This window comes from Hordeum vulgare, chromosome 7H (genome assembly GCF_904849725.1).
Source record: "Hordeum vulgare subsp. vulgare chromosome 7H, MorexV3_pseudomolecules_assembly, whole genome shotgun sequence".
Classification (NCBI taxonomy): Eukaryota; Viridiplantae; Streptophyta; class Magnoliopsida; order Poales; family Poaceae; genus Hordeum; species Hordeum vulgare.
In genome coordinates, this window is record NC_058524.1 from 570,652,604 (window position 1) to 570,677,039 (window position 24,436).

Consider the following 24,436-nt stretch of genomic DNA (forward strand, 5'->3'; position numbering starts at 1 on the left):
TCGCCGAGGAGAACAAGATCACATCAATGAACCGCAATGACATGGACAACCTCACCAAAACATGGCATGATATGGCAAGGAGAGAGATCTTGAAGAGGAGAATGGTCGCCTCGGCCGGTCCGTGTTCCAGTTCCGGTGATGTTTTCTCTGTTCCATATGGTGCCAATGTGGATGATTTCGGTGCGGGAGTTGGAACAAGGGACGGAGGTGGATTCGGTGGCGCCGATGAACTTTATATGGACTCCATGGCGCGGAGTGAAGATCGACCCTCATAATGATGCGGGACATGGGCGCAAACCTTTGCATGCCCTCTTTTGCGTAATGAACTTCACTTTTATTTGCATGTAAACTGTTTATGTCGTTTGAATTTGAACTTATTTGCCAAACCCTATGTCAAATGCGAGATTTGTAGTTTTTCTGTTTGCGGGTCGTCGCGATGGAGCCCGAGAAGAACCCGCAGAAGCCGGCCCATAAAAAAGCATATTGCATGAATTTATTTTTTTACAAATTCGTTTTGGGGGTCTGCATCTGTGCGACCCACGCCGACCCGCAAAAGTGATTTTGCGTGAACTGCAAACGCGTTTTGCGGGCCGGCGGGATGCGGGTGTGCCAGAGTTGCTCTTAGCGATGTTTTAGGCATGCCTACTCTCTGGATTCGCACATAAAGATACGATTTTTAGCACCCAAGAGTCTGTACGTCCGGTTATCTTAGCGGCCCGTGCAGTACCTTACATGTCAAGATATGTGTCGTTTACTTGATTGCCAGTTGAATTAGCAGACTCCTGGAATAGTAAACCAGGGAGCATGAAAGTATTTGGAACACAATTGGGTACTAGGCCTAGCTTACCACTGTTAGGTGGAATCTCTTGCATGCGCCACCGTCTAGTCATATCATGACTGAACTGTCGGCCCGTGGTTCAAACCACCCAAATGACCTTCCATGGTTGTAGCACAAGGGATTCTCAAAAAAGAAAATTCTTGTAGCACTACGACCTGTTTGTCTTCAACCCCTCGAAGGTGTTGATGCTAAATTGCTAATGCTCTGCTACAGAAGAAATACTTTAACAATACTAGAAACGTCAACTAAGCATCCCCCTAGAAGAAAGTATCCTTCAAAAGTATTAACACCTTAGCAATACAGAGTACTACTAATACAGATGCTAATGCTTGTCTTGTTCCAAGTAAACCTCTTCTGAACGAAACGTTTGGTGGGGAGTTACCCAACACCTTAGCAACCGTGTCACTCTTGTTTCGTACAATCCCGTACAAAGCCGGGTATTGCTCTTTGAGAGTGGATGGACCTAGCCATTTATCCTTTCAAAAGCGAATTTTCGACCCATCCCTAATTGAGAAGGATCCTTGTGGGAAAAAGAACTTTGTACCCATCGGGTCTGTCCAGAAGTGCGAATCACCAGGCTTCCAAAGAACCTGAGATACGGCTTGATTTCCCACATACTTTCTCCTGAGGAGGGTTTGCCACAATCCTTCTTCAGAAAGAAGCTTGAAAAGCCATTTACCCAATAGAACTTTGTTCTTAACCTCAAGGTCATGAACACTGAGCCCTCCTTGGTCTTTAGGACAGCAAACCACGCTCCACTTAGTCATTTGATATTTTTTTTCTCTCCATCCCCTTACCAAAAGAATCTAGATCGGAAATAATCCAATCGTTTTAGAACTCCTTTAGGTATTTGGAAGAATAAGATCATATACAGTACCATATCAGTTAGTACCGGATTTATGAGGACCAATCTTTCATCAAGGGATAGGAGTTTGCCTTTCCAACTATTAAGTCTTAGTTGGAGTCTTTCCTCCACCTTTTTCCACTCAACCTTTGTAAGTCTCCGATAATGAATCGGAATACCCAAATAGTTGATAGGAAAACGATCTTGTTCGCATCCGAATAATTCAGCATACAAGGCGGCATTTTCTTGAGCCTCGCCAAAACAGAACAATTCGCTTTTATGGAAGTTACTCTTAAGACCCTAGAGTTGCTCGAATGCTGACAAAATCAGTTTTAAGTTACGAGCTTTTTCGATGTCATGTTCCATAAAAAGAATTGTGTCGTCGGCATATTGAAGAATCGATAAGCCACCACCGACTAGATGTGGAATCACACCTTCAATTTGGCCCGCAACTTTTGTGCGTTCGATCAAGATGGCCAGCATGTCAGCCACTATATTAAATAGCATTGGCGATATCTGGTCACCTTGTCTAAGGCCTTTTTTCGTTTGAAAAAATTTGACAGTGTCATCATTGACTTTAATGACTACACTTCCTCCCGAAACAAAGCTATCAATTAACGCCCTCCACTCAGAAGAAAAACCTATCATTCTGAGTGTTTGCTGAAGGAAAGACCAATTGACTTTATCATAGGCTTTCTTAAAATCATTTTTAAGAACTGCCCCATTCATCTTTTCCCTATGTAGTTCGTGAACTGTTTCATGTAAGATCGCCACCTCGTCCAGGATATTCCGACCTTGCATAAAAGTCGTTTGAGACGGACGAACCACTTGATCTGCCACACTGTTCAACCGAATCATAGCGACTTTGGTAAATATTTTAAAACTAACATTAAGGGGGCATATGGGTCCGTATTGTTTAATCCTTTCAGCCTCATTGACCTTAGGTAATAAAATAATTTTACCAAAACTGAGACGAAACAACTCTAGTTGTCCCTCATGGAGGCATGCGAACAATTGTAATAGATTGGACTTGATGACATCCCAAAAATTCTGATAAAACTCAGCCGAGAATCCGTCAAGTCCACGTGCTTTGTTATGTTTCATTTCGAAAACCGTCTTTCTCACCTCATCCTTTGAGTAGAGTTTAGTAAGTAAGCTATTTTCCTCATCTGAAACCTGGGGTATATCCTTTGTTCGAGACTCATCCAGTGTGAAATTACCTTCCTCTAAGGCTCCGAACAGGTCTTTTATATAAAAAATGTAATGTATGACTTTAGTTGTTCATGGTCCTCGATTGTTCCATCATCCTGTACTACAGAATAAATACGCTTTTTTCTGTGTCTGTCATTGGCAATACTATGGAAGTAGCGGGTATTCGAAACTCCTTCTAGGATAAATTGGGTTTTGGACCTTTGATACCATTTTAACTCCTCCTCACGTAGAACTTTCGCTATTTGTGCATTTAATTGGCTTTTCAACTCAATCTCTTGCGTAGATAACAAATGAACTTCTGCTAATGCTTCTAAAGCATCAATACTCGAGAATAGTTGTACCTTTTCTTTTTTAATTAAGCCAGTAGTGTGACGAGCCCAACCTACGAGGTGTGCGCGTAAAGCACGAATCTTATTGTTCCACCTCTGGATTGGCGTGTCACCTGTCATCGGTCTTTTCCAAATTCTTTTAACCATCTCATGAAACCCCTCACGATGTAACCATCCTAGTTCAAACTTGAAACGTGGTTTACATTGTAGTTAGGTATCCCAGTGGTCAATAGAATTGGAGCATGGTCCGACAGCCCCACAATCCGCTCAAGAGCCCGTACTGACGCTAGTGGGAACTTAGATTCCCAATCAGAATCCATCAATACGCGGTCTAGCTTTTCGTATACAAGAACCTCAAACAGATGATAATGCTTGATATCCCAAAATTTAAGATATCTTAGATAATGTTCGATCACGTTTTTTAAATGTTTTGCTAACTCAGGTTTACTACAACCGACAGTAGCCATTACATTCCATTGCCAGTTCTAGTTGAGAAACAACGAGCAGGGTTTCCTCAGCTGCTACATAAAACATGCACGGGTAGCTAAGTAGAACCAAACAACTGGTTAATATAGCAAAATTGAGGATTCAATCCCAGGCATCTATGCGTTGTTGCTAGCCAGTAGAAACACTGTGTGTTACTTCGGCAACTGCTAGATGATGTCAAAATATGTCTTGGTGTATGTGTATAATATTAAGATGTCGCCTCCTCTTTGATCAAGCGAAGAGGAATAGCGGGAGGAGCACTTTTGTGCCAGAAGAAACAAGTATTTCTCTTGTTCCAAATCGTCCAACTGACAATCATCATAACAGAACCCATTGCTTTTCAATGACAATTTTCACATCCGAAGAGTTGATCAACCAATCTTTAAACCGAATTTTAAAACTCCGAGATGAGGTATCGAAGGTCCCAGTGTGAATCCAATCGTTGACAAGATTCCAAAGACGAATAGTGTAATAAAATCTCATCGAGATGTCCCTTAGGCCTTGTTTGGTTATGATTTAACCCACGTGGATTGCCGGGGATCGTCGTCTAAAACCATGTGGTTCATTTCAGCCGGGATCTGTTCCCCATGGATTTCAATTTGGTTGTTTGATTTTGACCGTTGCGTGGATATTCCCTGCTCAAACCACTTCGATCCACTTCCTTCCCCCGGGCCTGCAAGAATCTCCTCCTACCAGTGGAACAAATACACAACAAAAGACAACGAGAGGAGTGGGGATTGGTGACAGCAAGTGGTCAAGCTAATCCCTGCAAGGATTAGTTCCACTTGGGGATTGGTTTCCTTGTAACCAAACAAGGCCTTAGACAGACAGGAAAGGTAGCTTGGTTTTGTGGTGCCGTTTTTGATACCACTATATCAAACTCTCATACAACAAGAACGCAAGTAAAGGAAAATCTTCCCTACATTAATTGTATGCAGAAAGTTCGGTATGCGATGTAAGGGCATCTCTAGCCAATCTCCTACAAGTTAACAGAGTAAAACCCTTAGTGGAGTATATATAATTCACTAATTTTTTACCGTTTCTAGTTGATTCCCTAACTAACGGAGTAAACTTCAATTTCATCAACTTCAAAGCAATTTGAACCGAAAGTATCATGCATTCAAACATAAATATTGAAAGTTTTACGCAACCGAACATAAAACACAAATTTAAAGTAAACTAAGCTCAGCTAAACTACTTTTGATCGAATGTGAGGTCGAGCCAATCCTTCCTCATCACGTATGGTGTGCTGCGATTTGGGTCCGAGCCGATGTCCTCGTCTTCGTCATCGGGGCAGACACTCCTCCGCTCGTCGACGTCGATATCCTCGTACTCGCCGCCCTGTGCGCCATCATCCTCGTCGCCTTTGACCTCGTCGTCCGAGGAGATAACCATGACCACGCCAGCGGCGTCAGCAAACATCATCCGCTCCACCTCCACGACCTCCGGGCGCTGTCGGCGAAGCTCTTGCATGCATGCCTCATCGGTGGCCTCGGCCAAGAGGCGCTCCCTCGCCTCGCGGTCCTCACGCGCCATAGCCGATCTCACCACCCCCGGCTCCGGTAGGACGAGGTGGACCGGAGCCGTGCCGAAGGGGAAGTTGAGCCGAGTCGTCGTGCCGTGGTAGCGGACCTGCCACCGGTCATACTCCATGGCCGCGAGCTCGGCCGTGTGGAAGCTCCCGAGCCACCGCCAGGTGTGGGTCCCCCGATCCGTGATTTCGGCCACCCATGTCCCCCTACCACTGCTAGACCCTGAGGTAGGTCCTTGTCAGCAGCGGGGGCGGAGGGAGGATGTGGTAGTCCTCTAACTGACGTAGGGGCGCGACGGTGGGCAGATTGGACGAGCGTCGACGGCGGCTCGATGAATCGCCCTCGAAGGACGACCCCCGCGCGCGGTGGCGTGGATCCACGCTGCAGGTCGGCGGCGGAGACTGGCAGCCATCACATCCGGCCATCAGAGAGGAGTAGGTGGGGGGCAGTGGGTAGAAGAGAGCATATTTCACTCGGTTGCGGAGAGAAGGAGTAAATATAATCCCGTGGATAGGGGAGGAGTAAAAATTTATACTCCATTAAACCGTTTTGGTGATTGGTTAGATCACATTTAGTGAAGTAAAAATTCAAATATACTCCACTAAGTTAATATAGATGATCGGTTACAAATGCCCTAAATACAAATGAAGAGCCCAACAACTTCAACCATACGTGCACTATAGATACTGGTCCATCTACAGCCGAACAGACCATCAACTGCATAAAAATCATTCGCCTACACATTGGCAATGCCATACTTTTGAGTGTTTTGATCGGAAAACTAAAAAAAATGTATCAAGAACGCAGGGGAATGGTAGACACCAGGAAAAGGGTCACTATTGCTTGAGGTAGCTCGGAATATTCCGTGTCCTCGGGTCCTCTCATTGATGTGCTAAGCATGACTGTAGTCTGGATTTGTGGAAATACGGTTTTCTGTGCTTCAGAAGCTTTCTGAAGTTTGAGGGCGGGTAGGTGTCTGACGGCCACCGGCAACTTTTCGCAAAGCGACTACAAAAACTGAACACGGAGATGATCTTGAGAGATTGGTACAGCTGCTGCGTATGCTGCGCCGAAAACGCGCGTAAAGGCTGTCATGTGCTGACATTGCAGCCCTTGCAACTGGCTGTGGTCTACTCTTTGTGAGTACTCCAGTATCTTGTACTCCATTTTGCCACAGAGTGGGAGAAGGGACGGGCTGGTGACAAATCACTCGCGAGCCGACGATGGCCTGCCCTTGCTGTTTCGGTGAAAGAAGTTTACCGATGTCAGCCTTTGCATGATCAAGATGGACGCCGTCATCCTGTCACGTGCCAGTTGTCACACTAATCACAAAAATAATCCATCTTCATGGAAGTTCACAATTAGAAATAAATTCTGTGTTGCATCCCTGAATTTGCCATACAGCTGCCATGAACTCAGAGGAGAAACAGTTCTTGGCAGTTCAGAAACTTTATTCCTCACATGCAAACTGGCGGTAAATTTTCATTGGCCAATTATCTATACAATGGAACATTTAAGATCAGTTCATGGTGAAGGTGTGGATCAGGGTGGACATGGTCCGAGCTGCCGTTTGGACCGGCCGCCGGCGGTCCGGTTCGGACCGGACCGAGTAGCGTCGCGGTCCTGTTTTCAGGGACCGGACTGGCAATGGCCGAGCTCGGGCTGGACCGAGAGGACCGTCAGGACCGGCCAAGACAAGGGGAGAGCACCCTCTGGAGCCCCGATGATGACTGTTCATCGGGGATACATGGTAGAGAAAGCGCAATACATCGAAAACATGTTTGGGAGCTTCAGAAGAACCAAAGGGAGCTAGAGGAACCAAAAAGATTACTAGAAGAAGCTTATCGGCGACGAATCTGGCACGATGGCCGACGAACGGAGATGAAAGGACGATGGCTGATGTGGCGATGTAGGACCTCCCACGTCGATTTCTTTGATGAAAACGATAGATCCAAATGGGGCACGTCCAATGAACATAATTTCCGGGACCAGAGAGTCCTTTGGCCGCGCGGACGAATGGTCACCACGGCAGACGTACATAACGACAGTTTTTTTGCGCCCCGTCACGTCTGGGTCACCACGCTCTTGCCATGGGCCTGACACGCCTTCGCCATGGTCCCACCATGCTGCGGGCACGCCTCAGGCACGCCCCCGCCATGCTTCGACCACGCTCCCGTCATGCCGTCGGCTGAGTTCTTCGGTCTGCTCGGTTGGTCCGAGCTTTAACCGGACCGACTGGTTTTTTTGCTGGGCCACGACGGAGCGGGCCACGAGCTGGTCCGAAAGACCGCTCGTGCCGTCCACCCTAAGGTGTGGAGCATCAGCCCGCGTTCAAAGGATTTGTCGGCGTGATTGGCAATGCAGGGTTACTAATTCCAGTTGAGCAACCCCATGGAGAGTCCATCAGCTGCTAGATAAAACATGGACGGGTAGCTAGGGAGAACCAGCCAACTGGTTAATACAGCAAACGTGAGGATTCAATCCCAGGCATCTTTTCGCTGGTGCTAGCTAGTAGAAACACCGTGTGTTACTTCAACAACCGCTACATGATGTCTCAAATACGTCTCGAAGAAGAAGCACAAGAACCAACAACGATCCAGAGATGGAAAGCTGCACCTAAATGATTGTCATATAATTCTTCACATTTCATAATGCTCTAATTACCATACTGGTTTCGGTGAAAGCTGATGAACAATCAACAGATTGATGGCCATGTTGATTGGTTTGACTCCTTTCAATTTTGTCACATCATGCGGTTGATCTTAACTATCCCCACTGTTTGACTTGGTTTGCATCCTGCTGATCATGACCATGTGGAGAAGAGAATCAATAATCAAGTAGGGACCAACATTTCCGTACTTGTGATGGAAACGAGGGATATTATTAATAATTTTGGGCCTGGGAGAAGACCGATGTCTTTTGCATAACCACCTTTTGATAAAGTGCATCAAAAAAAACATTTTCTTTCTTTTCTCTGGTATATTCCTCAAGTTCCGAAGTATCCATGCTTTTAGCAAGGTTAATTAGGAAGAGCGAAACCAATTTAGCATGGTAGAAGTATATCACTTGCAAGAAGCATAATGGCCGCTCACTCGTACACACAAATATTCATCCGCATGTACGCAAACATGCATACTCTATTCCTATAAATCTATTGAGGAAAGGAACCAGCAAATTTTAACACTTGACAAAGTCATCATAGACGTCTTATTGTCATAAAAAGATGTTGAGTTAGAGTGGTGCTTGACGATTGTTTTGTCTATGAACAATGTCCTCATGTGCTAGAGTAGTGCCTGGTTCGTCAATATTTATTGTTTGGATATTCATGACTGTAGAACATATATATCATCATACTTAATGGCCGGAGATACTCTTACCATACAGCAGTCCATAATTTTGCATATGCGGCCATTTCCTTGTATGGAAGAACGGGACATCACGTGGTAGCTTAGAGCATCTACAGCCGGACCCTTCATATTCGTCTGAAACGCCCGGACAGATCATCTGGTCACAAAATTTTAATCCAGCCGGACCCCTTAAATGGGCCTCAAACGGCCAGTCTGACCGGCACCCCTCACATCCAATCCAAATACGAGGAGGATCTGAGGGAGCGCGGGCATGCCCAATCACATCGGACCCGACAACCCGACTCCATCACAAATTGAATTCTCCAAACCTTTTCTTCTCCTTCCGCCGCTCTCCAACATTTCTCGCACCGAGCCCTTGCTGTCCAACATCCTTGCTCTCCATCCTCACCACCTATCCCCATCCGCCGGCATGATGTCTTTCAGCCCGTCCCCGATCGCCACGACGGAGACGCGATCCGCCGCGTCCATCGGCAACACTTCCACCGCTTCGTCTTGCAAGCCGGAGAACGTTGCCCGTAAGCTTCGTTGTCGCTGGCAGTGAGAGAGGGAGGCGACGGATTTGGCGGTACAGGTCGGTACATGGATCATCGAGGATATGTCTCCCCCGGCACGCCGGGCACCCCGCACCCCATCCATACAAGCGCCAACGAGGATTGTGCCCTCTGGTACCCTTAGGACCGAGGTGGATCCGCCGGTCGACTGTGCCATTCCGAAGAGCTTTCCGTCCACTCAGAATCAATCGGTCGTGGAATGTGAGTCGCCGTAGCTCGTTCAGGAGCGGATGAGCACAGGCACCGCCGCCGCCCGAGCTGCACTCACCATGTTCGACGGAATGATTGAACAAGAACATGTACGTTTGCTCCTCTCCGATCAATTGTTCACTGTTCTGCATATATCACTAGTTCGCACATGATGAATGCTTGGAAACCATGATCGTGTAGGAGAAGTATGTGGAAAGCATGATCAATGACAATGAAGATCCAACCGAAATGGATTATGACTTGGAGGAGACCACCACATTTGTTCCCGTGGCAACATTCGATCCCAATCCGAGCAAGAAGAAGAAGAAGGGTAAGACGGCTAAGGCAAGAGGGCTGGCTTTTGCAAGATTTGAGGACATCTTGTGGGTCAAATCTTGGTTGGAGACAACATTGGATCCAATAAGCGACACCGAGCAAAGGGGGGCACGTATTAGGAGAAGACTTGGAAGGACTATCATGAACAAATGGAGTACGTGGAGCCGCATCCTATCGTGACCACCCGCAATGTGGCATGTCTCCAACATCGACGTGGGATCATTCAAGGAGAAGTGAACAAGTACTCTGTTACTACTCACAAGTGGCCAAAAGGCCTCAAAGTGGGATGAGACTGGCAACTCATGTAAGCTTAATTGCCTCATATTATTGCCATTTCAATATATTTATGTGTTTTCATTCTTGTGCTCATACGTATGTTCTATGCTAGACGGCGATGGAAGCCACTTTGTATCGCGAGCTCGAGAAGAAGTCATTTACTTTTAGCCATTGTTGGATCTTATTAAATGGCAAGCCAATGGCAACAAGTTGCGGCCGATCTCAAGGCCAACAAGAAGAGGAATGATGGATCAAGATCCCACCAATCCATTGGGTTAGATGATGAGGATGACTACATTGTCATCACCAATGGAAAAGCTACCGTGCCAAAGGATAACCGACAAATCATGGGAAACAAGTGGGAGAAGGTAAGGATCTCCAGTGATGTCGCTGCTATAAAAATGTCGTCCACATGGACGGACATTTTTTCGAAAAGGGAGAACAAGAAATAGGAGAGATACAAGCTCATGTTGGATGCGCAAAATGAGAGGATGGAGTGGGACCGGTCGAGGACGAAGAGGATGCTTGAAATTGAGAGGTAGAAGATCGAGTTGGAGAAGCAAGAGACAACAATCAAATGGGAACTCGAGAAGGCCAAGACATTTGGGGAGATTGAGCTCGAGAAGCAGAGGTTGCAATTCGCAAAGGATGCAGAGGATGCGAAGATCATATTGGCTGACGATACCCACCTGGGTGTGCCTGCGAAGAAGTGTCTTGCGGAGAAGAAGAAGGAGATCAACTACCGTAGGGCGCAGGAGGCAGCGAGGGCGGTAGCGGTAGCGGAGCACGCGGCCTGGATACATGCGGAGCACGAAGCCCGTGTGCAGAGTACGAAGCCCGGATGCAGGCGAAGTTGACTACCCACATGGAGCAGGACAAGCTGGAGGAGGAGGGCGCATGGATGGGCGCGTCCGGCCAGTGGTCTGACAAGCATCCCTTCTCGCTCGGACATTGATCTCATTTTGGCATGTCCAGTTTGTTAATCTATGCTTTAGTTTACTTTGTTTCGAATTGTTGAATTCATAAAATTTGTGTCGGATGATTAACATGCATGAATTGTATGGATTTAAGTGTTCTATTTAATGTATATGGATGTGCAACACAAAATATGAAGGGCTAGCGGGCGCTGTCCACGGACATGTACGAACGCGCCTGCTGGCGTATAGCGGTCGGATTTATCAAGTCCACATGATGCTCAGTGTAGTGAAGTCGTGCACCGGGCACACGCATACAAGTTGTGTGACAGGGACCGGCAAAAGCACTATATCTTTTTATTGCATTATTCAACAAGTCCTTTATAATAAATACATAGATACCCCAAGCCACCTTTTTGATGATTTCTTTTGCCTTACCTACAACATTGATGATGTGTCCTGAGCTCGCGTCGTCACACGCATCAAGAAATTCAATGGCTTCGCCAAGCCGCCCGTCGGATAGATAGGAGAACCAACTGGTCTAGCAGAGCCTCAGCATTCACCGCATGCGCACGCTGCAGAATCCATCGCTGCCTTCTTCCGTAGCCCCATCTTCAGGAGCAATCAATGCATTGATCTTACTAAACCCTTCTACTATCGAGGCGACCACGACGCCGGACATTGCCAGCCTCCTGCACATGCCGATTAAACTGTACCAGTGTCGAGACCCGGCCGCACCTTGCCGCTAGGATCCATCGTTGTCCATAATGTCGATGGTACAGTGCTTCGCATTGGTCCCCACACGAGAACCATATGGAGACCTGCGCCCAACCATTGAGCCAAACACTTGCCCCTCTCATCGATATACAACCCGAAAGATGATGATCCCATGGGGATGACGGTGCAAGAACCTTGTTATAATCCGATCCGGAAAGCCCGAATCTCGGGTTTCCCAAGAGGCACACATGGAACGCGGATCACCTCATAATGCCTCCAACGAGGTAGTAACATCCGTGGGGGCTGCCATTGATTGTTTTGGTGAAGGCATCCCCAAGCTTTCGTTGGCAAATTCATGTCCATCCCCGGCTAGACCACCAGATTGACCTCCTCCTTCATCCAACACACCCACGGGTGACGTCTCCCGCCGAGAAACTCCATGACCGACGGTGCACCTTCGAGTGGAACCGTTGCCCCACCAGGGTGAGCCATCGATGCGGAGGGCCCCTCACCATTATGCCGCTGACAAGAGACGATGCACACACCCGAGACACTCGAGTAATGGGGTTGCTTTGCTGAAACTTGATAATTAAATGCGAAGTTATTAGTGTTTAGTAGTCGCCCTGTGACATAATGTGGGGCCGGTGAGTTTTCCTTTCATTGAGTTATCTGAAATACTCACTATGATTGTTTATACATGTCATTGTATATATTGACGTGATCTGTAACTTATAGTTTTTTTCATTGCAGAAAATATTCAAAAATATTTATGAATGTTGTTTCCATAACAAATCGTAAAATCCTTACTTTCACCTTGCCATTGTAAATAATTTTAAGTATTTCAACATCCAAAGTTACACATGTTTGATTGTGCTCTTTATGGAATGGTTTGTATTTATGAACGGTGGTACTATATATATTCTTAGATAGTGATCTAAATAATTAGAAATTCTATTTTGTGGTACAGATTAAAGATATATCTTTTTGTTGATCTCTATAAGTACATTTGAGCAGCCTTAGATTATATCGTTTTGTTGTTCGAAGTTTCATGCACACTCTTGACAAAGGAATTTTAGTTTATCAATTCTAGTTTTCCCTAATTTTGAAATTAAACTCTGAAATTAGCACTAGTTTTTGAAAGTGTCAAACTAAATTCATGTAGTCCAACATAGCATCATATGTATGTGATAGATGGACCATAATTAAACTTCGATCCTATTGAGTGTTGATATATTTTTTCTTTCCTCGCCCGAAAGCCCGTGATGCAATGCCATTTTCCTAATTCTGATGGAAGGGCTGCCCAAGCATTAACACAAAAATCCCATGGGTTCATTTACCAACAGACTTCATGCCCACATCACGAGCATCTTCTTGTTCCATGTTTGTGGTTGGTCAACTGAGTGTTGCATTAAGTCATGTTGATGCTGCTCAGTTTCCACCATTACAAATATTCTAACTTGTCAAAAACTGCAGATCTATTTCTTGTAGATGTGGACTTGAATATTAGGATTTCCAGTTAGTAGATCATTGTAAGAACCAAAGATGCAGATTGTCATGAGTCCAGTTGAGCAACGATGGTTCCTTTCCAAGTGTCTACCATTCCATAGTAACCTTCATACATATTTTTGTTTTCCTGTCACCTCTTCCATTTTTTGTGAACTCCCACCTATTTTTTGTACCAAAACTCCACAAGATATGGTATTGTCGTTGTGAGCAAATGATATTATGCACTTGGAGGATGGTCTGTTTGGATGTATGGAGTGGGTAGTATATATTTTGGAGCGTGAAAGTTGTGAGGCTATTCACTTGCATTTACATCTTATAAATTATTATCGGGTACGTAATCTTGCACTGAATATTTACATGTGCTTGTGTTCTTGTTGTATGAGCAGCTAGTATCTACAAGATTCATACAAGCAATATGTGAATTAGGATTATGTGCTTCCCACTTAGAATTAGTTGTTAGTGGTGTTTATTTCCTCTATAGTTTTCCAATAGTGGCCATGCCATTGCTCGATCATGTACAGATCTTAAGGATTGGACATCATTGCATTGAATAAAACAAGTATGAGTTGTAAATGGTGTTACATGTACTTCATATGTACAATGTGGTCCCTGGTTAATTAAAGCTTTCTTTTAAAACAGATCACTCCATAGAAGACACACAATCAAGAAGGAAAACCACTTAAATATACATGAACTATGGTAGATAAAGTAACATTGCATGTTTTCATATAATCACAAAAGTGTATCCATTTGATACTAGGCTTGAGCTACACGTCAAATACATGTAGAAAATGGACCTAGGAAACACCATTGGAACTTTTAAACCAGTTTCTCAAAGAGTGCTCCACGAGATGACGAAAAAAATGTTCCAAGGACAAGTAAAGAAAATTGAAATTCAAAGATCTCTCAAAGAACCACTCAAGTAACATATCTCTCCCATGATCTTCCTAACCTTGGGGAACACTAGAGCAACACAGACTCTAAAGGTAGGAGTGGGTGTCTAAACTCCTCCTAGAGGGCCCGAACATAGGTAAATCTCATGTTCCTCGCATTACCATCTCGACCCTCCATATGCCTAGTCGTAGGGTCATCGAGTAACCGATAAACTAATAAACAAGCCAATTATTTGACTAATTAATTGTCCAATTAGCCTATTAATGCCCTACTTGCTATCCAACAAAGGAGCCACTGGTTAATGATTCGCTCAACATTGCTAATTACAATGGATGCATGAACACAGGCACATGCTAAGTGAAATAGAATCCTAGTTGTAGCGGAACATATCACATTTATTATAAAAACACAAACTTTGAATAAGTTTAGAACTAGTTGACTAGGACTTCTATCATAACAAAAGTTTAGAAGTAGTTGACCAAAATTTGAATTTGTGATGTTTAAGTTATGTTATTCATGTAATTTATCATATTTGTTCTAATTTTCCTATATATTATGCACAAATTCTAGCGTCATTTATAATTAAAATTTTCATATCTATTATGCACAAATTTTAGCATACTTTCTGAGAAAATTATAAACAGATATTTGACACAAATTTCTAAAACATTTATGTTCAATTTCTATGACATGTTCGGGCACAAAATTTCCAAATTCTAGCAACATCGTTGCTAAAACTATATCTATTATGTAGCACAAAATCACACAGATCAAACAAATATAACTCAACAACAAATCTGCTCAAATGTCCAACGAATGTGTGGCACACATTAGCACATAACAAACACACCAAACTTAAATATTATTTCTGCTCAGCTAATGTACATAACTCGCACATAGTTCATCAAGTTCAGCCAACACATAGTTCATCAGTTTGCAACCAACACATTGTTCTCAATCAAGTTCTGCAAAAAACATCTCATGACATAACAAGTTTTTTTCATCCCAAAAGTTTCACACAAACATCTCATATTTTGTACTAGTTGCCACTTGCTATTAAATACACCATCAAGCACGAGCTACTAGTTGCTCCCCTTCTCCCTCTCCATACACGCTCCTCTCTCCCTCTCCCTCTAACTAATGGACACTTTGCAGATCTTGTCTGTTGGGTTTAACATATTGTATTACAATTTTAACTAGCAGTAACTTCTCAAGTAGAGAATGCAATCCTTGTAGTAGCAACAACAACATGCCTTGGAGCACTAAGAACTGGCTAGAGCAATAGGAGCATGAGCTTGGAGCAGCTGAACTGAAAGACATTGTTCTATTTTACTGTCATCGAAGTTAGACATCATAAGAAGAAAAGGAGAACTATGAAAAAAAATCTTACTACGTAAATTTGACAATGTGTTATTTTTTTTCTCATTAATAGATCGGGCCTCGAGACCATTCCATAGTTTATGTACATGTTGCTTGTAGTAAGAGCAACTCTAGCAGACCCCGCAAAAGCTTGACCCGCAAAACGCGTTTGCGGTTTCACGAAGATCGCGTTTGCGGGTCGAAAACTAGCGCGGCCGAACAGAAACCGTATCTAGAACTGCATAATTTGAAAAAAAATACTTTCGCGGGAGAACATAGATCATGATCAACACACTACAAACATAGTTCATACTACATGCTACGTTAATACTAGTACTAGAGGAGGAGAAGGACGCTCAATCCTCCTCACCGGAGCTGCAGAGGTCGATGTACTTCGCCGTCTGCTCCTCGCGGATGCGGCGCCACTCCTCGTGCTTCTTCTTGGCAGCGAGGTTGGCGGCAACCGCCTGCCGCCACTCGAGGTCTTCGAGCTCCTCGGCGTGACGTCGGCACTCTGCCTCCTCGCGCACGCTCCGCTCGGCGATGGCGGCCGCAACGGCGTCGACGTCGGCGCCGTAGTCTTCCGGCCCGACGACTCCGCGACGGCCGAGCGAAGCAGGCTCCTCGGGCTCCTCCTTGACGGCCCGCTCCTCCGGCTCCTCCTCGTCCTCTGACCACTCCCTCTTCACGGGGAGAAGGCCCGAGCCGGAGGAGGAGGACGCACGCCGTCGGTCGTACTCCTCCGTCTTGCTCCACCGGAAGCTCGCCGGCGGCAAAATGCCGCGGTTGGTCCACCTCCGGGACCCGCGCTTCCTCGCGGCGTCCAAGCAGACGCGCCGCTCGTGCTCCGGTTCGCTTCCGCCGCCGGGGTCGCGTCCGGAGCTCCACATTGCGGCTGGAGGCAAGGGAGGTGGTCGCCGGTGGCGAGAAATGTGGAGAAGGGGTGGGGAATCGCGGGGGCTTGGCGGCGGCGGGGGATAGGGTTTCGACCCGCAAACGCGCCATGGAACCGTAGATATAGTGTTCGGGGCGTGCGTTTTGCGGGCCGCGGCAAAAAAATTTGCAGGCCGGGCGAGTATGCGTGCTCTGTTCTGGCCGAAAAATTGAACCGAACCCGCATACTCGCCAGAATTTTTACGGGTCGGGCGTTTTATGGGGGGTCTGCTAGAGTTGCTCTAATTGTAGCAATCCTGGAGGTATCTTTTGATTCGGATCCTGAAGCTAACATTTCCCCTTCTTTGATAATATGGGCTCCAATGTGTTCCCGTTTTTCCCAAGCATGTGGACCAGGCACAAGAAAATGATAGGTTCATAGTATTCTAAATATAATGCTCGTTTGAAGAAATCGCTGACATAGTTCTTTGGCTTCTCCTTTGCTTTGTAAATTGCATTTATTGCATGGTTGCTAGGCAAGCTCTTGTCATGTCCCATTTAGCGCACACCCTCAAGTCATGTCTACTTGGTTGACACTATTATGTGTCCTTCCTGTGTCAATGTGCCAACAATCTTGGTCCAACAGTAGATGTTTGCAATTCCTAGAGATTTTTTTGTTCATCTCCAACTTCTCTTCATATGCAGGGGATATTTCTAGTCTAGAAGTTTCTCCACCTAATCATTTTCTATAATATCGGACCGGAGATTTATCTTTTATCCCATTAATCATATAGTAATAATTATGTGTATGTGCGGTTCACCTGGACCAACAAGCAGCTGAGAGCTGTGCGTACTTGCAAGATCGGGTCTTCTTCACCCGAGAGTGGGAGACCCTTTTTCCTCTCTGCTCTTTGTTAGCGGAGACTTGAATTGGCTCAGACCACGTCCCACTTATTTTGTCCTCATGAGAGGACTCTAGAGGACGTAGTAGTGGATTCTACTTCGAAACGGCCTGGTTTGAAGCAGAGGGATTTTCGTAATTGGTCTTCGATTGGTGGGAGCTGATTTGCTCGCAACTAGGGTGTTAACGCGGTCCGGCAGAGTTCTGGACTGCAGCGGCCGGTGCCCTACGAGTTTTTCTCCGTGGGTGGGGGGTAACCACGAGAGTGAATCCAAGAAGGAGTAGGCTAGGATAGTTGACGAGATTGCGTCGCTCGACGCTCAGGCCGATGCCAGGTCATTCTCGAAAGGTGAACGGGCCCACCGATATGCCATGGAAAACCAAGTTCTCGCAATTTTGCGTGCAAAAGAAGAGTATTGGCGTCGTAGGGGCGGGTTCAAATGGATAACTAAAGGAGACGCGAACACCGGCTACTTCCACGCGTATGCGAACGGTCGGAAACGCAGAAGTTCCATCTTACGCCTCCAATCTAACAGTGGGCTTCTTCTGACCCAGAAAGACATAGTTAACCATATCTATGAGTTTTTCATCAGCTTGTTGGGGACCGCGGATGAAAAGCCCATGTGCCCACGAGAGGATTTGTGGGATCCACTGGAGCAGGTTTCACAGGAGGAGAACGACCAGCTCGCTCTGACCTTCCTTCCGAAAGAGATCGACAAGGCCCTGACCGATACGAAGATGGACACAGTGCTTAGCCCCGATGGATGGCCAGTAGAGTTTTTTAAAAAGTTTTGGCCGTGCCTTAAGCACCTATTCTATGCGATCGTGAACGGCTTTGCTCTAGGTACGGTGGATTTGTCTCGCCTTAACTACAGAGCTATTAGTTTGATCCCTAAAGTCAAAGGAGAGGCAACATTAGGTTGTTCAGGCCTATCACGCTTATTAATGTGCCATTCAAAGTAGTGGCACAAGCTTATTCTACTCGGTTGGCGCCAATCGCGCAACGAGTTATTAGTAAAAGCCAAACTGCCTTCTTTAAGGGTCATAGCATTCTTGAAGGGCCTCTTGCGCTCCTCAAAATCATTCATGAGTTGAAGCCCATCAAAGGGAAAGGTGTTCTCCTCAAGCTCAGTTTTGAAAAGGCCTACGACCGCGTGAACTGGGAGTTCATTCAGGAGGTCCTCCTCAAAAAGGGTTTTGAGGCAGGTTTCGTTCACTGTATCATGCAGTTAGTAAGCTGCGATAATGCGGCGGTTACGACTAACAGCGATATGGGCAAGTTTTTCGGCAACAAAAGGGGCCTCCCACAAGGAGATCCAATTTCCCCGCTCATCTTTAACATTGTAGTGGATTCCTTGTCTCCCATGCTTTCCAAGGCAAAAGTTGCGGGGCACATCAAAGGGTTCGTGTAACACCTCATCCCAGGTGGGGTGACCCACTTGCAGTACGCAGTCGATACGATTCTCCTCTTTGAGCGAGACGATCAAAGTATTGCCTCTATTAAGTTACCGCTCCTTGCCTTTGAGATTTTGCGGGGGCTAAAAACAATTTCCAGAAAGCGAAGTGATCACCACAGGGATGAGGGGTCATGAAAGTGCGAGGGTGGCCAACCTACTCAATTGCAAACGTGGGGGCTTCACAACTAGATACCTTGGCCTCCCGATCTCTCACCGGAAGTTGGCGATCTCCAATGGGAACCTTTATATGGCAAGGTTGCTAATAGGGTCAGCCCGTGGCGAGGGAGGTTTATATCTTCTGCGGCTAGACTGATTCTCACAAATTCGAGCATCTCATCCCTCCCACGTTTTACAATGGGTGTGTTTCTTCTCGCGGATGGGGTGCACGTGAATCTTGATACTCCTCGCTCCTGGTTCTTTCGGGAAGGAACTGGTATCAAACAAAAATACCACCTGTTCAAGTGGGCAGCGGTTTGCAAGCAAAAAAAATCCGGAGGCGGGATTACTAACTCCAAGCTAATGAATGTTGCCCTTCTTACGAAATGGTGGTGGCACCTTGCCCAAAATGAGTCGGGACTCTGGACGGATTTTCTCCGGGCTAAATATTTCCCGGACGGGAACTTGTTCAAGGCCAAGTCGGACGGATCTACGTTTTGGAATTGGACCCAAGCGGTTAGACCGGCTTTCTCGGTGCGGGCTCGTTTTAATGTTAATAATGGCATGTCCACTCGGTTTTGGCTCTATAGTTGGTTGGGTCAGACCCCTCTTTGGCAGTCTCACACTGTGGTTTTCCAATTGGCCAAGGATACACACATCCTCGTGGGCGAGGCCATGAGATCCTTCCCCCCAGCGATTCACTTTATGGTCTCCCTCAAACCATCGGAAGAGGCCAGCTAGGAGGACCTCGTGGCCTCGCTTGGCGGTAGGCAGCTCAGCGTGGGGGCATAATGTTGTCACCTGGAGCTTGACTGCCTCTCAAAAGTTTTCGGTTAAATCGATCTACAACAAGCTCACCGAGGGCAATTCCCTCGACATAGCTAGGGGAATATGGAAGGTTGTCCTGCCACTAAAAATTAATTTTTTATCTGGCAAATGTTTAGAAACCACCTTCCCACGTCTGATAACGTGGCCAAACATAACGGAACAACGGATGGGTTCTCTGCCGTTTGCGGACTAGAGGAGGACGCAGACCATGTTTTCTTTTGATGCGCCATTGTCAGGTTTGCGTGGAGCGCCGTTAGAGAAACGATCGATCAGGACTGGAACCCCGCCCCTGGCGGAGATTTGCTTGCATTGCTGCAGGTCCAGCATGGAGCGAACACAAGGATAGTGTGGCGCTACGTTGGGGCGTTTTTATGGTCACTCTCGACAACTCGAAACAAAATTGCGATCAAGAAGAAATTCCCCGCTCACCCAGCTGATATTATCTTCAAATACCATCTCTTCTTACAAATGTGGACACCGCTGGGGAAGCAGAGCGATGCTGAGCGCATGCTGGAGACCATAGACAAGATTAGAAGTACTGTATCGCTGGCTCGGCAGACCGCTTCGACAGATTGAGCCTCTCGAGTCATCGTCCATGTTGGTAGATAGGCTCCATAAGCATAATATTGCGTTGCTTCGAACATGTTACCTTGGTTATTTTGGCCTTATGGGTCTGTAGCTTATAACTTTGTGTGGATGCTGTTTGGTGGCTTTATTAATTTAAAGCCGAACGCTTCTAGCGTCTTCGTTCAAAAATATGTGTATGTGTGGTCAACATTTGTTGTGACGCTCCCCTCACAAATCCTCTCACATTAGGATTGCATCACATAATTAATGACGGTGTGGTGAACTGGTTTTCTAAAAAGATTAAAAGATCCCCGGGATGTCGTCGGCGAGAGTGGGCTTGACCCTGCATATGCTTCGGTGTTTGAGAGTGGGCTTGGCCCATGGTTTATCAATTTTGACCCGTTTTTCTGCTAACTAACTTGGCAAATCTCTTATGCTTCAGTAATAGACTAGGCAAATCTTCTCCTCGTCTCACAAAAAAAAACAACGGAAACAGGGAATACAAATTTCAGTCTATTCCACATCAGAGAACAAGCATGCATGAAATGTTTACATATTGGTTGACACATATACCAATTATTACACTGGACGATAAGAGATGAATTCATCCTTACATCCAAGACCATGCCACACTTGTGTATATGTATATCCAAACATGGTCTTCCCCGCTAATCTGAATTGACAAACGCGCACCGGGCACGAACTTCTCCCTGGGAGGGATCCGTGACCGGCCTAATGTTCCCCATCTTGATCATAGAATTCGCGAAGCTACTGAAGAAGGCGTCCTGGCTGCCCGCGAACCTGTCGACGATCGGCGCCGTCGTCCCCGCCGCGCTGGGGTCTGACTTGAGCTCCTGGTCAGACTGCAGGAAGCCGCGGTTCACCTCGAGGTTCGTGAAGTAGTTCTTGTCGAAGTTGTCAGGCGTCGTCGGGTCGAGGTCGTTCAGGGACGACCCGTCGCCATTCCTCGGGCATCTCTGGGAGAGGAATGCTCGGTATGCCGAGTCGAGGGTCGGGTCGGGCTGGTTCGTCCCGCTGAAGTTGTACAGCCGGTCCGTGACGAACTGGCATTGCACGCGGCCAAAAGTGTGGGCACCTACAGACATTTGATCAACAGAGTCAATCATCAAGAAGGCTAATATAATACACACTCTCTATCTTTGCACGCTGCGTATGTACATGTGGGCACGATCGAGTTTGGTGGTTACCTGAGAGGGCGACGAGGTCGGTGGTGTCGTCGAGTGTGGCGTTCCGGAACTTGGCTCTGAGCACGTCCAGGCCGTCGAAGGGTCCTGGTAGGTTCTCGGCGTCGGCTTTGCTGGACGTGAGGCCGTCCAGCCTCCCCAGCAGCACGCTCCAACCGGGTCCTCCTGACTGCATATGGTACATTCAGGCGTGCCAACTTAATTAGAATCCATTATTATTCTTATATCATCGACTTGATTGCTCGTACGGTTGCATTTGGGTGCATGTGTGATTGACGTGTCCTTTTGCTTGCATTGCATGCACCGACAGACGAGACACGGCGAGGCGTCAAATCATGCAATGCTATGCTATGCACCCCGAAAGCAACGTCGAACCTACCTACAAACCAATCATGCTCACATGCACCCGACTGTTCAGTTCGATCACTGTGCCCTGTAACTAGGTAGCAGGGGCGCACTGCACGTACGTACGTACGTACCAGCTCGACCGAGATCTCGGCGGCAAGTGCGAGGATGTCGGCGCAGGAGACGACGCCGGGGCAGGCGTCCTCGAGGGCGGCCTTGGCGGCGTCCACGACGTCGTAGCCGCGCGCCGAGCCGTTGTTGGGCCGCGCGTCCTTCTCCGACTCCATCCCGTCGAAGGTGTCCAGCAGCAGCGAGCCGTCGCAGCCCTGCACGAAGCAGTCGTGGAAGTGGAGGCGGATGAGGCTGGCGAAGATGCGAGGGTCCGACTGGTGCGCCTCCACCAGGACCCCCTGCACGATCTTGTAGGCGTCCGGGCACGTGCAGTCGTAGTAGTCCACGCACAGCTCCGCCGCCGCCACCCCGCCGGCGTGGAGGAGGCAGACAGCCGCGAGAAGCGCCGCCAAGCCGGCGGCGCCCAGCTGGGAGACGACCCGAGTGGAAGTAGAAGAAGAAGCCATGCTTGTAAGAGGCTGATGGGCACCGGGAGGAAACGAGAGCGCTGCATTTATAGGGCAAGTTCTAACTCGATGCATGGTTGTAACATGCATGCATTCTCGAGGTTGTTTTGAGTACGTACTTGGGAGGGGTAGGGTGGAATTTTTTATGGATGGAAATCAACAAATTGCGAGGGGGAGCAATCAGTGAAGCTCCGTGGACTACTTTTCAAACTCTGTCTCGATGCTTTCTTTCATGCATGTTTCCGATTCAATGTGTGAGTGTGACTGCATAATGTCTCTATAGCTATATCTACTCTCACATGCATGCTGGCAAACGTATGTGTGGTGTGTCTGTGGTTCAATCATGTGTTTGGTGGTGTATCGCGTTCAAGTAGTGGCGAGATGGAACATTGTTTTCGGATTTCTATATACAAAATCACAGCCATGCTGCTGGGTAATATATGTTCGCTAGTTTTGACTTTGGAGCAGTATAGCACATGTTTATATCGATTTTTTTTTTTGACATGATAGACGATTTAATGCGCGAGGTCCGCTCTGAATTTTCAATAATTTGGATGCATGAGTACTTGTAAGCAAAAAAAAAATTTGCATCACAACACTAGATGAACTGTAAACAAACAGTTTCACATACCACGAATTTACCTTTTTTTGCCGAGAGCTATTCAAATAGCTAAATGAGTTGAAATTTAAAGCGAACTTCACGCACCTAAGCCTCTTCCATGTCAAAAAATCAGTTTCTTCTCTGAAGTTTTGTACTATATATTATTTATTTTGAATTTATTGTTCATGGGGAGCATATGACCAGGAGAGCCAAAACGCCTCATATAATTAAGGTTTGTTTCTTGAAAGCCTCTTTTCTGTAGCTTTCCAAAGTTTTCGCATGTTTTGTTCAACAGTACAGGATGGATCAGTATGTGGTATTCTCTGCCACGTGTGAAGTATCTAGCCTCTCTTGTTTGCTACAGCCGGTACTCTAAGAAAGATAATTGTGTATAGTGAGTACATCGAATATGATGTAGAGGCTAGGGTTTAAAGGGCATCTTCAATATTGACTCGCATATTTTCTTCCGTATTTGTCTACAGATACGAAGAAATCAGTCCACTAATGCGGTAGCCGATTATCCAACGTTACTCACATACATTTCAAATACTTTTAAATAAATCAAATGATTTTCATATTCAATATTGACTCGCATATTTTCTTCCGTATTTGTCTACAGATACAAAGAAATCAGTCCACTGATGCGGTAGCCGATTATCCAACGTTACTCACATACATTTTAAATACTTTTAAATAAATCAAATGATTTTCATATAAACATGACGGATTTCCATATCCATATAAAGTGGACAAGATTCATGGAAACACAATGAATTTTCGTTACATTTGAAACATTTAGGACAAAAAAACCCGACCCTAAACCTATATTATGGCGGCATCCGACGCCCAAGCCCTTTGTTGTTCCCTTTTTGGGACCACGCCCTCCATCCATTGTCTTCATGAGCACCAGCGATAAAACCAATGAAGTGAAGGTGCGTTCGCCGGCGACGAAGAGTAGAACATGGGAGATGGACCGACCCACATGGGATACAAGCCCTGCCGTCTCCCATCTCCTAATCATCCTCAAAGGAGTCCGCGTCTTGTCCTTAGCCGGTGGACGTGACGTCCACGATGGAAATGGAGGCATCGACGCTGTCGTTCCCCACTGGACCGTCCAGAAGTTCGTCGACGGCACGTATGACGCACAACTGCCGTTGTTCTCGTCCATGATCTTCTGCAGTTGTGCCTTCACGGTGGCCTATTCCTGGTGGGCGGCGGCTTTAGCGCGGGCTGCCTCATAGATCGCACACGGCTCCGCAACGAAGTTGGGGTTCCCCGCAGCCATGACAGTCATGGCCTCCTCGCTTGCGTGCCCGTCGTTGATTTGGCCATTGGCCAGCCGCTTCTGCTCGAGGAGGAACATGGTGTACCGACGATCCTCCTTCGTCTGCTGGAACGCTGACATAGACGCCGGCGCAGGCTACTCCTCCGCCATGGCGGCATTCAAGAGGTCTGCACCTGCTCCATGGTGAAGCTGGCATGCACATGCACGGACTCCGGTGCGGTGTCATCGGAGATCGCTTTTATCGTGAGGTCATTCTCGACGTCGGAGATCTCGGGCGAGCTGGGCGGCA

The 24,436-nt window shown here is 46.7% G+C and overlaps 1 protein-coding gene across 1 annotated transcript; it reads right to left on the minus strand.

Annotated features, from left to right (window-relative positions):
• Positions 1-20,622: 20,622 nt before the first annotated feature.
• Positions 20,623-22,293, minus strand: LOC123408723 (peroxidase A2-like). Its single transcript, XM_045101774.1, has 3 exons — positions 21,818-22,293; positions 21,342-21,507; positions 20,623-21,229 (listed from the first exon to the last, which is right to left on the minus strand). Exons 1-3 carry the CDS (start codon positions 22,259-22,261, stop codon positions 20,802-20,804), a joined length of 1,038 nt encoding a protein of 345 aa, XP_044957709.1. The 5' UTR covers positions 22,262-22,293; the 3' UTR covers positions 20,623-20,801.
• Positions 22,294-24,436: the final 2,143 nt, after the last annotated feature.

Bases quoted from the DNA above. Each gene is read 5' to 3' on its own strand.
- LOC123408723 (XM_045101774.1), bottom strand. From the start codon at position 22,261: ATGGCTTCTTCTTCTACTTCCACTCGGGTCGTCTCCCAGCTGGGCGCC. The intron at 21,508-21,817 runs GTACGTACGTAC...TACCATATGCAG, and splicing joins CCGAGATCTCGGTCGAGCTG to TCAGGAGGACCCGGTTGGAG. The intron at 21,230-21,341 runs GTAACCACCAAA...AAATGTCTGTAG, and splicing joins CGACCTCGTCGCCCTCTCAG to GTGCCCACACTTTTGGCCGC.